The sequence below is a fragment of the Lepisma saccharinum genome, chromosome 19 (assembly GCF_977018435.1).
Source record: "Lepisma saccharinum chromosome 19, izLepSacc3.1, whole genome shotgun sequence".
NCBI lineage: Eukaryota > Metazoa > Arthropoda > Insecta > Zygentoma > Lepismatidae > Lepisma > Lepisma saccharinum.
The window spans coordinates 53,987,589-54,000,479 of record NC_139247.1 but is presented as its reverse complement, the minus strand read 5'-3'; the positions used below and the strand labels follow the sequence as shown (position 1 = coordinate 54,000,479).

Below are 12,891 nucleotides of genomic sequence, written 5' to 3'. Positions count from 1 at the left end.
ACATTAATTATATTAACCATAACAATAATTGTTTTTATATTTAACTTTGTTAGAGTTAAGTTTTTACTTTTAAAAACCTTCTTGTGTGTGTGTGTGTTTTTGTGTGTATGTGTGTGTGTGTATGTGTGTGTGTAATACTAATATAACTTTCAAAAACAATTTCAACTAATGTAGCGTTTTGATCAATTTTGAGATATTTATTTTATTACACAATTAGTGCAAAAAGTTTACTAAACCCGTCAAACCGTCCCCCTACATACAGCCATGACTGGAACGTGAAAACTAAAATTATAAACAACCAGGAAAATTGTATTTCCCATTACAGACAAGAACAGTTTTCTTACCCCAAAACCCTTCATTTATTACTTTACTTTATAGGTACTTGATAAAATATTGAATACACAAATTATAACACAAAACTAATGGCAGCATTAGCATTTTACAATCGCCTGAAATTCCTTATGAACATAACAACTGCTCTCCAAGTTCGAATGGATCTTTGTAAGCAACGACTTTATCGAGAATACATGTTTGGAAGAACTGCGTTGATATTACACATTTTAAGAAATTAAGTCTTCTTTTGAATTCTTCCAAGAGCATATATTCAATATTATAAATATTTCAAGTGGAGTGATAGATACATTCAAATTTCATGAAACAAATTGAAGACATTGAATTAAATTCACCATTTTGAAGATATTTCCTACTTAGATATTTCTAAATTTTCAATTTCTTATTTTTACTGGCATAAGAAATATAAGGAAGATAAATAATTTCTATATTTTGAATGTTACTTTTTGTTAAATGTATGCATGGATACAATGTTCTCCAAAGATTACGTTCCCCTATTCAAACTCGTGGAAGGGCATAATCTGAATTCAAGCAAAAACTGAAGGTAAGAGAATAAGGAAAGTATTTATTTACAGAGGCCGTACAGAGTTTGTTCATTCAGTGCATATGTAGTAGCCAGTCCAAAAAAGAGAACTTGCATTGTGGGAACATTTCATAACAGTTTCTGCCTCTATCCCCTTGTCTCTGGGCATCGTCGTACATGTTGAGGTCTTTAGTCTTTCGTTTCTCCGGTGGGGGCATCCTGCAATTGGAAAATATATATTTTTAAATTATTCCATGCTATGTTGGGAATAATAAAATAATGATTATTACGTAAAACAACCACCTAAGCACGGTAGGTTGCGAACCTTAAAAGATTCTGGGATCGAACCAGGAGCCCTTAGATGAATGTAAATCTTACCATTGAGGGTTAGCGGTAGCTCGTAAGCTCTCGCTTGGCTGCATCTTCCATTTGCAGAGGTACCTAAATAAACGTAATTTACACAACCTTTTAAATGAATGGCAACTCACTTATCTTGGGTTAAAATTACCTAAAGACTGCAAAGGCAAGGTTGGCGATAGAGAAAGCATATTACCTGTCTCACTCACTCTCCTGAAGTTTGCGACTTGCAGCCCGAGCTGGCAACCACCCAGAAAGATGACCTTTTGTTCGGAGTTCACCAGCGATAAGAGGAAATTCTTTCTGGCCAGCGCTAGTGAGACAGCGAAGCCGCTGAGAGGGGACTGTCCCCTGTGCAGCCTCGAAATTTGAATTACAAGCTTTCCCGAGCCAGGATCGGAAAAGTGAAGCAACTTGCAGCCTGAGCTGGCAGCCGTCTGGAAAGATGGCCGTTCGTTCGGGGTTCACCAGCGATAAGAGGAAATTATTTCTCGCCAACGCTGGTGAGAAATAAAAGCCCCTGAGAGGGGACTGCCCACGGGCAGCTTCCAAATTTGAATGGAGTACATTAGTGGTGACGTAACAAGCAGACGACGAGCTGGAACTGAGTCTTCACATCGAGAGAACGTGTTTTCTTCGTATCAAATTCAATGCTATTTTCCTTCGGAAGGGGTAGTTTTAATTATTGTGACAGCAGTTTTGAAACGAAATTATGATGCGTATTGTACATCAGTGTAAAGATGAAATTTCGGAGAATACGGCTATATATCACACATACCTTACAGAGGATAAGGTAAAGAATAACCGGAGTAAGAAAATCATGCATTTTCAAAACATTCCACTTCCGAGCACAGCCGAAGTTCAGCCGATCTGAAGTCGGCCACGCTGCCGCTATGGATGGTGGGAAACCGTGGGAGACCACCAGCCCGAGGCGATTGAACCGTCGACGCCCATTGGCTGAGATTTCTTTTGGAGCATTCGCTTTACTCGATTTCCTACTCCATTTATTCTTTACATTCTCATCTGTAAGGTATATGTTATATATAGATGTATTCTCTGAAATCTCATCTTTACATTGATGTACGATGCACATCACAATTTTGTTTCTTAACTGCTGTCACAATAATTAAAGCTACCCCTTCTGAACGAAAATAGCATTGAATTGAATAGGAAGAAAACACGTTCTCCCGTTGTGAAGACTCAGTCCCAGCGCGTCGTCTGCTGTGACGTCACACTATTGGACTCTATTACAAGCGCACGGCCATTTTTGTGTCAGCGTCGGATTAGTCTACAAGTGAATATTTATCTTAGTTCAATGTAATATCTTCCTTAACCTTACTTCTAAAATGATGGCTTAATGGTTGCATGGCTTTCTGATTACTCAAATTTTAGTGATACAAACAATGCTTCTATTTCGAACGAAAGAACCGTACTTACGTAAAAATAACCCTGACGAGTTCCTGTACTAGTGTTCCTCGCCCACCTGACCTCTGAGCCATTTCACATAGAGTCTTCAGTATGCATGCCCGTCCATCAAAGCCTAGGCTAAAGCAGTAGGAAAAAAATATAATGAGTCTATTAGTTTCCTGCTCAAACATTGATAATACTTTTGTCTATTTTAGTTTTAAGTAGTGAGTGTATGCGCCAAGGTACATTTATACCAATAAAAGGTGTAAACATCACAATAAATATATACCTTACTTGAATAGACCTAATTATTTACCAAAACTTCCTGGCTAAGCAAAGAGTTTCGTTATTTACTTAATGAATTTTTAGGATTGCTCATCTACTACAACTCAACATTGTTGACCATGTTATTACTTTTGACTATGTTACAATTTACGTTCAATACTTGAATATGATTGTGTCTTGTGGAGCTCAGCAGCAAATGTCACATGGTAAGAAACTATTTGTAATATTACTATGCATGAAATATCAAAGTAGGGGTCCATGGTCACATTCTACACCCTCGATTTCGCAAGGAACCTCAGAAGGTAACTTAACTCTTTATCCCAAGGCCAGGCACTGAATTGCGGGTCGAAGTTAAGTCGTATGTTAAGTCTTTGTTAATCATAAGAAGAAAAAGAAAATGTGTAGAGGTGCGCCTGTGACATGAATCCATGATGGAAGCTCTCAAAAACCGTGTTGACGTTACGTACGCAAGGAATTTTAATATTACAAAAACGTAAGTTTCGAAGCACGTAGGTGTGAAAAAATTACCTTCCACGCTATTATGAAACACCCTTTTCTTAGAAGAAACTTATATTTTGACGAAAATATTTTAAATGTGGCCGAAATCGAGGGTGTAAGATGTGACCACGGAGCCCAAAGGAGAAATAAATATGAGAAGTGGATGAAATCTGTAAATGTACTACAAACTCTGTATTTAAGAAGGAGAAAAGAATAAGTGTAATTTTACAGAAAATTCTCTCATCGAAGATTGACATTGAGAACTATTGTTTACAAGGTTTCTAAATATAAGGATAGGCCCAATTTCTCGCTTTTAGTAAATTGTAACAAAGGTGGTGGACTGAAAAAACTCGAATACATAATTTAAATGGTGGTATGCTGTGAATTGCATTTGGTATTACAGTGCTCAGCACTAAACTATCAATAAACTATTATCATTATCCAAGTTGAAAAAAATCTGTCCAATGGCTATAGAGATATTATGGTTTTACACAAATATTTCGTATTTTTAATATATTTAGTTTTCATGTTTCAAATGTTCATTCAAGGAATAAATTGTAACTGGAGAGATTAAAGAATGTTCGTTGAAGATTGATTTATTGTCAGTTCGAGATGTCAAGGGGAGGAGGATAATTGCTTTAATTTATATGTCAAGGGGTGGGGGATGATGTAATTTTTCTCTCTAGATCACATTATAGTGTTGTTCTACCTTTTGAGTTAATCGAGACAATAAGGACATTGGGAATGCGTATGATCTCCATGCCGGACCATAAGTACCAGGTTCGAACGCAGGTTATGAAATAGACTTATCATTGTATTTGCCTCGTCATCAGCTTTATAAGTCCCTCATTCATCCTCATCGCCACAATTAACTCGGGAAGTGGGAAAGAGAAGTAAAATAACCGAAGTAGCAAGACATTCATGTTTTACCCAGGGTTCGAACCTGAGACTTGGCTTCGTAGACAGCTTTCAGATCGAAGTGAAAAGCGACGTGTGTCAGTTGGAAACGAACCTTCTGAAATAAATACAACCTTTCGTATCGGACTGTCACAAGCTACAAATGTCGTTTCTCGCTTGCTTCTTAGGCCTGAAAGTCACCCACTTCTCCACCACGTAAACATGCGACATTTTTTCTCCAATTCAATTCAAAATTTAATAAATGCTGTAGATCATGTATTTGATATGAGTGGGGTTAGTGAAATCTCATTGGAACACGCAGCGAAATAAACCAGTAGTATGGAATGGCATAAGAAATTATAGGTAACAGGGAACAAGCTTCACACTATTAAGCCCACCATAGCTGCATGACGTTCCTCGTCCAGTCCCTCTCGTCGAGTCTTACTCGACTGCGTATTGGACACAGCCGTCTAACCCATGGTCACTACTGCAAGGACTGGTCCCTCCGATGTGTCATGTTTGCAATATCGTTTTAAGTATTCGGCATATTCTTGTTGAATGTGCTGATTTTAATTCAATCAATAATTACAGTAGTGAATCATAATTCTTGAGTTATTTTGAACCCAAATCACTTACGTTACCAGGAAATCTCCTAAGGACTCGTATAAGTCCACTCTCTCTCTTCGATGCAAGGACCTTGGCCCTCCATGCAGTTCCATGAGCAATTCTGTGTCTGGTGGTAGGTCGTAGATGAAATCGAAATATAAACCATACACGTAGCCATCATTCACCGGGCTTAGCAGGCCCATCAATGAACTCACTCTGTACTGGAAAGCAAGAATTACTATATTAAGTTATTAGTATTACAAAACGTAATATTAGTTATTTTTGCATGATTTAAACATCATCAGGCCTCTCCGATGGTGGTAGCGTCGTCGCCTTGTAATGAAGGAGTCCCGGGTTCGATACCCGGTGGAGGCATATAGTGGTTCGGATCTCACTTTAAACTGTAGGTCCAGTCCCGATTAGCCTTACTGTGCATAAAGTGGACTTAAAACACCAAATCAATTAAACATCATCATTTATACGTATCTTGACTTGAAATGGGATTTCAAGATGGAAGGCCTTTTCCTATCACGTTATTATTATTATTTTTTTTACCTTTTAGTATACTACTACAAAAATGTTGATTTATCCAGAAACAGAGTAAATTTCCCTGATATTTCCAGGTTTTCCAGACTGGTAGATACCCTGATGTGAAAACTGTGAAAGAGAATGACGGGGGAAAAATACTTTTTAAGGAGTTTCTTTTTTAAAGAAATGGTAAAAAGGTTGAGCAATGGCACGATATGCCAGAGACCCGTGTTCGAGTCTGCATTTTTCGCTAACACTTCTACATGAAAATATATTTTTTCTATATGCTGTTAAACATTACGTACCCTGTCTTGCCCCATGTTCCCATACATGTTTGTTTTATTCCCAGCAGCTAAGTAAACTATTTCATTGTTATTAATATTAATACCATACAAACCTTCACAGTGCTTCCTTTAGGGAACGTCAGATATCTCTTCTTTCGGGACAAACTTTTCATTCCGTTGCAGGATGTCGCGTTCCTCTCCCTTATTAACTGTTCCAGTCCAATGTCCAAGTTCAGGGTCTGCGCACTTGTCTTACCAAGTAACCACAGTAAAAGCACACAAGCAAGCCGAATGATCATCGCGTGCATCTGAGTGTAGAGAGAAAGTCTCATGTACAAGAGAACAAAAACAACGGACTTTTTATACAAAAAGTAGAATTCGATAAGTTACTCCAAGAAAGGCAATGAGATATTCATTACTTTGGTCAGTTTAAAAAAAAAAAAAAAAAAAAAAAAAAAAAAAAATTATCCCACGATAAGAACCAGGCATAGCCAGGGGATATCTGATTTAAATAGTGTATAGTGATAATTACTTTGACTTCATTAGCAGGGTTAAACAACTTGTACAATAAGTTGGAATATACTTAAAAAATCATCTTCAGGGCTTCTACCTCCACTTTTTTGCCTGTAGAAGGACGGCTGCTGATAAGGGATGGCCAACCCCCGAAATAAAATTCTGGTTACGAGCCTGATAAGAACGAATAGTGAATGGATGGAACTGATAAAGGGATTCGTGACTCGAACCCAAAATCTTCTATGACTTGCAGAGAAATGTTTGGAGCGACCAAAAAAAAGTAGTTTATATTAATCGTGCACATTCGCTTAGAGTTACCAAATATTTTGTCAAAATTTAGTAATAGCTACCAAAAAGCTTAACCAAACACATTTTGCGGAGTTGCTTAGCAGAGCGCGCTACGAAGCCAGGCGTCCCAAGTTCCAATCACATTCTAGGCATGGGTAGGTTTACCGTATATTTTGGGGTCCAACCCAGGACATATTTGCGATCAACTCGTTACTCCTGAATTTCAGTTTTCTTTACAAAAATAAATTGAAATTACTTAAAAGCCTTAACATTTTATTGGAACATTAAACTATAAATTTTACAAGATAACATTATTAACATTATTTTCTAAAATCAATCAATTAATTTTCAAATATTTAATTGAATAATACATTTTCTGATATTTAGGAAGCCTCTCTGTTCTCCGTTTTGTTAGTTGACTCAGTTGAACTTTTCACTAGACATGATTTTTTTTTCAGAAATGGCTTGTTTGTTTTAATAACATCATAAAATTCACAACATGGAAGTTCTGAATTAATTTTAACATTCAGCAGATGTTTAACAGTGGATACTAGAAGTCTACTTCTTTCTGCTGACCAAATATTCCCCATAATTGAAAATACTCTCTCAACTGGAGCAGATGTTCCAGGCAAAGACATAGCAAACTCAGCCATTTTAGAAATGTTGGTACATTAATATCAGTCTTTTGAAACACCTTAAAAATTGGTCGTGAATATTCAATACCGGTAGCTATTTTCATGTTCAGATTCTCAAAACCCCGGACATTTTGCAATCCCGGACAGCACTAAAAAACCAGGACTGTCCGGGCTAATCCCGGACGTATGGTAAGCCTAGCCATGGGTGTTCTTTGTGAGTATCCCTTCATCATATTATCACTCATCTTCATCCTCGAGATTAGAAAAGCGAAGTAAATAAACCAAATCAATCAATAAATCAAACAATCATGTTTTGTTAATTCGAACCAATCCGTTTTTTTTCCTCTATGTAGATTGTGATTCAGCCACCAAGGTAGCGTTTATACTTAACACAATATGATTATCAAGACTGGAATTGCAGATTTTAATGCACATCTACTGATAAAATTCACCATATAGCACAAACCCCGTCATAACTTAATCTTACTTAACTTGCTTAGTGCTTGAACAGGACCTACTTTCCTGGAAGCCATCAATACTAGGCCAGCCTAGGCACTTGGCAACCAGTTGGATAAAAAGGAGAAAACTTAATATATTCTGCTCCCCCAAAAGTAGGCACTCTCTAGGTTGGATAGTTTCCTAAACTAACCGATTCTATAGTAAACTCACTTTATAACATATGCGTGAATGATAAATTACAAGAGAAAAAAGCATGTAAAGTAGAAGAGTTATTTACTTACTTTCATGTAACGTCGACAATGTCACAATCTCTCAAACGTAGTGTCATCTCTTGAGCGTCCTCATTGACTTCACAATGTTACTTGGTCTGGAACAGTTTGTGTGCAAGGGCAAATTATGTGCGAAGGATCATGGTTAGTCGTTCAACGTACAGTTATGGGTCAAATTCGAGATCCTCACATTTGAACGCATGTTCCTGCAACGGTACGGCATTGCGCCAGACTCGGTAAGAAAAGATGAGCTTAAATACGAGGTGTGATTAACATGCATTTTTACACTTCATTTTGAGTGGGTCACGGCGCTACCATGTCCTAACGGTTAACCGTTAAGCCGAAACCAGCAAGATGGGAGGATGATCTTTGGTAATTTCACCACCTGAACTGCTGCTCTCCATAAATACGTCATTTCTAAATCCGATGCAAATTATAGACAATCCTATCGCTGTAATGCTCACGTCTGGAACACAAATTTGTTTTATTTATTGTTACTTTGTTCTAATTTTTCAACTTCTGCACTTAATTTTTAATTAGGCCTACTTCTATCGACATAAACGCTATTGGTAATCAGGGTGCTATTTGAACGAGGAATTTCCTCCCTCTGTTTTGAACCATCCCAGCTTCGGGATATAAATGGCGCATCAAAACCAGGGGTGATTCTTTCCCAACCAGTATATTTTTCATATATATATATATACTTATAGAGTTCGAACTCTGTTCAGTTAATTGATTAATTGGTTTATTTTTCTTCGCTTTTCTGCCACTTTTGGCTAATTGCGAAGATGAAGATGAGTGATAACATGATGAAATTGATGAAGATACACTCACAAAGAACACCCATGTCCAAGCCGATATTCGAACCCCCAACCCTTTCTTGGCAGTTTTCAATTTCAATTTTCCTTTATTGAAGAGCGAGGTTCAGCCTGCGGCTGTTCTGCCACCTAACCCCAATGGATGCATACACTACATACTAAATACATACTACGTACTAAATGTTTGTACAAATAACAAACAAACAAAAGAAAGAAAGAAACATAAAAAAGAACAAATACAAAAGTGAGAACAAAGGCTCGTTTACACACCCAAAAAATTAATTTTAGATCCCCATAGCTATATAAAAAATACATATTATATCGTAAAGCATTTTTTTTAGATAGAATACTGTTCATTAAATGTTGGCAACGCTAATACACTCACCCTTATTTTGTTTCTAGGTTGTCAACTATGCCAAAACTTGAAGTCTGTTACATAATGCTTGAATAAGCAATCCTAAAATTATACCCGGTTAAAGCACAGTGTCAGTTATTACTCTTAGAAGCACGATAGCACTAGCAGTGAAAATAAATCTAGTATTTTATCTCCGAATGTAAGTCAAAAACTTATTTTTTTAATACTTTGATTTCAGAATGTGAAATTAAGTGATCTTGTCATCTGCGTAGCACCAAAACGGTACGTTTCCGGACATGGGTTCCTTATCAAAATTTGATCTCTTAAGTCCCCTCTACAACCCTTAGAAGTGTGTAATTGGAATTCTGAATCACCCTGTATAGGGTAAGAAGGCACTGCATGTGAGGTTTCAATTGCTTAATATATTTCTGGGAAGCTATTAGCAAGCACCTACAAGATTTTTAAGATAGTAAACCAATATGTCCTGATAAAAACACAAATCGCACCTTGGTAATAGTGTATGACTGGTAGCGGCGGTGTGCTCAAATTTCGTGAGGGTGTAAGGGGTGGTTATGATTACTATTAATTATGCATGGCATTCTCTTTCTTTTTTGAAAAAATAACGCTGACCCAGAATGGGGTGGAGATTATAGCCTCCATTAACCCAAAGGGGATATCATGGCACATAATGTACCCAAATTTATGAGATTTCAAACCAACCAAGGAGCCTGTCTGGTCGATGTTGAGTAGCCAACTCTCAATATCGTTACCGAAGTTTTAGGGTTCGAGTCCTGACCTGACATGAGTGTTTCTTCGTCAGTTTCATAGGCAGAAAAGTGAGGTTAAATAAGAAAAATGCGACGTTAATGCCAACCAATAATGTACAAAAGGTTTCCAAGAGACTGTCAGTTCTTATCTATGTTTCATTGCAACCGTGTTGACTGACTCTATATGGTTCAGACTTCATTAAGGAACATAATGTTATGTTCTTCGATAATAGAGCAAGAAATCGTTTCGGCCATTTTGAATAGCTTCCTGTTCCTTGTTCAGTGGCCACAGACCTGCGGGATTGTTTGTTCTGGATATTAACATGAACTCTACAACATCTCGGTAAAGTTCTTTGACCCGAACTCAGCCCCTAAGAGTCAGCCGGATATGAACAATAAATTTCCTTCTACAAAATTTGAAGACTCGTAAAGTAAGAAACAATTTTCCATATGTAAAAGTTTATAAGTTGTCAGTTTTTTGCTGGTTGACAATTCGTCGTTTATGACAAACCAATTACATTGGTAAGTTTACTAAATTTATCAAAGCTTTCTCTTTCTCCTCCACAAACTAATAAGTATTGTAAGATTGATTGAGTTGTTGTTTTAAGTCGACTTTATGCACAGTAAGGCTAATCGGAACTGGACCTACAGTTTAAATAAAGTGGGATCCGAACCACTATGTGCCTCCACCGGGTATGGAACCCGGAACCCCTTGATTACAAGGCAACGACGCTACCACTGCGTCATCGGGGAGGCTCTGTAGTAGTGTAAGATATTTTGCTCGAAATGTAGTGTGAAGTTTTTCTTAATGTCAGTAAAAACATCCATATTAATAATTCTATTTGGTCAAATGGTATTGCTTACATAGCGTAAAATAATTACTTATCATTATTTTATCCACAAAATATATTTCTACTTTTACGGATAGTTCACTATAATGCCGATGTACTCTTTACTCTTTGCAACACCTTATTTATTCGCCCTGAAAAAGTTCAGTACTGAATTCGTAAATTTGGCAACATAGCACATCAGAGCCAACAAATAGTATCCAACTTAGCAACAGTTTTCCTTTCTAAATGAAAAAGCTCTTGTGAACTTTTTCATTCTTTCACATTCCATGAAGTTAGAAACCCTAAACCAGTAATACAATACATAACATAACATAACCCACAGCGCTACAGCACCTTGGCGGGCCTTGACTTACCTACCGACTGCTGGTCTCCCTCCCACACTGTTCCTCCGTCACCTGTTATAGCGTGGAGGTCTTAGACCAGTATTGGGGTGACGGGTGATCAGCCCGACGAACCCCCAGCCGTTGTTGTAGGTCTTCTCGAGCGGGTTACGCTCACTCACTCGGAGCTTCCCAATTTCCTCACGATGGTGGGTTGCCACCGGCCCTATACGTAGGCCGAATAAATTCCGACCAGAGCCGGATTCGAACCTACGCCGTCCCGCAGCGAACGATCTCATGACGAGTGAACGCCTTAACCCGCTTTTTTTTTTATTTATTTTTTTATTTGAAACTATTACATATTATTGTGCATGTTATACATTTTTTGTCATTATAAAGTTAACATTACATTTAGGAAATTTGCATATAACATATCTCTTTTACAACGAGGGATCATTTGGTATTCCTGGTGCAGGTGATTGATAAATTGGGTGTGAAAATCTTGTTGCCTATATATGGATACAAAAAGGGCATATTGGCCTAAGAGCCATTGTACACTGTGGCGTTTTGTTCTTGGATAATATGCAAAGGAAGGATACAAAAGAATCTCTACTGAAATGTTACGTTCTGATGTACGACAAATTGTACTCACAAGTTTTTGATATATAACCATGATTTTTGGATTATTTGACATTCACTAAGCTTATGCACTAAATTATCTTGTACATTACATGTAGCACATATTGGAGTATTTACTAATTTTATATCATAAAGTTTAGCTCCAGTAATGAATATTTGGTGTACAATTATATACCACGCTGATCTGACTCTTAACGTAAGGTGGCGGGCCTGTATATTATTCCATACTTCCCGCCAATTGACTCTTGGATTCCGATCTACAATTTTACACTGTTTTTGTGATAGTGAACACATTCTTCTATATATTTTTGATGTCTCTTGCGTTGGAAGGATAGGAGATTGTATTAAAGCGTAACTGATATCCACTATTGTATTCTTAAAATACCATAATCTGTCTGGAAGTCTTGTAACATCAATGGGGGCCTCCAATTGAATGTTGTCCAAGGCGTGTCTCAGAACTTTACTAGTGAGGCTGTTAGGGTGTTGAATCAGTGTCGTTACATCAGCTTGAATACGTAGAGCCTGGCTTTTATATTCCACGTTTACAAGGTTCATTCCCCCTTCTGCATAGGGTAAACAAAGCGTTGCGTGATTTACACGCAAGATTTGACCGTTCCAGACAAACCAGCTCACAGCACTCTCGAGCTTAAAAATATCCAGTTGCCGCAACGGGAGGATTTTTGCTACATACCACACCTTGGAGAGAGCGTACACCTGTACAAACGTCACTCTTGACTGTATACTAAGTATTCGAAATTTATTCATTTGTAGAACTGCTTTAACACCATTTATCACTCTGTCATAGTTTAACTGGATCATTCGTTGAAGGGAGCGCGCGAAAATGATTCCAAGTATTTTTATCGATGGAACAACATGAAATTCTCCGCTCTGAGGGTAAGTTATATCCGGGTTTAAATACATAAGAGTTGATTTTTTCTGATTTACTGTGAGCCCTGAAAGGGGAACAAATTCCTGTAATACTTTAGACGTTGCAGCAATATCAGTCTGCGTATTTATTAATACATTAACATCATCAGCATAGGCCAACACCTTTGTGTTTATAGATTGTATGGTGATGCCTTGTACTTGCTTTTCTAATGCAGAAAGAAGAGGTCTCAATGAGATACAGAAAGCTATCATCGATAATGGGTCACCTTGTCTTACTCCCTTGTGAATAGGAAGTTCTCTTGTCATAAATCCATTTATTTGTATTTTGGATGTTGCGTTACTATAAAGGCTTT

At 37.5% G+C, this 12,891-nt stretch overlaps 2 protein-coding genes across 2 annotated transcripts in view; one reads left to right on the top strand and one right to left on the bottom strand.

Annotated features, from left to right (window-relative positions):
* Positions 1–12,891, top strand: part of LOC146002749 (uncharacterized) — a 67,057-nt gene that overhangs the window by 2,085 nt on the left and 52,081 nt on the right. The gene's annotated exons all lie outside the window — the stretch shown is intronic.
* Positions 949–12,891, bottom strand: part of LOC146003027 (uncharacterized) — a 257,704-nt gene continuing 245,761 nt past the window's right edge. Inside the window, exons 3-6 of the mRNA XM_083141189.1 lie at positions 5,850–6,044; positions 4,955–5,145; positions 2,669–2,776; positions 949–1,093 (exon numbers count right to left, since the gene is read on the bottom strand). Coding sequence (XP_082997315.1) covers positions 949–1,093; positions 2,669–2,776; positions 4,955–5,145; positions 5,850–6,044 — 639 coding nt within the window. The remainder of the gene's footprint in view (positions 1,094–2,668; positions 2,777–4,954; positions 5,146–5,849; positions 6,045–12,891) is intronic.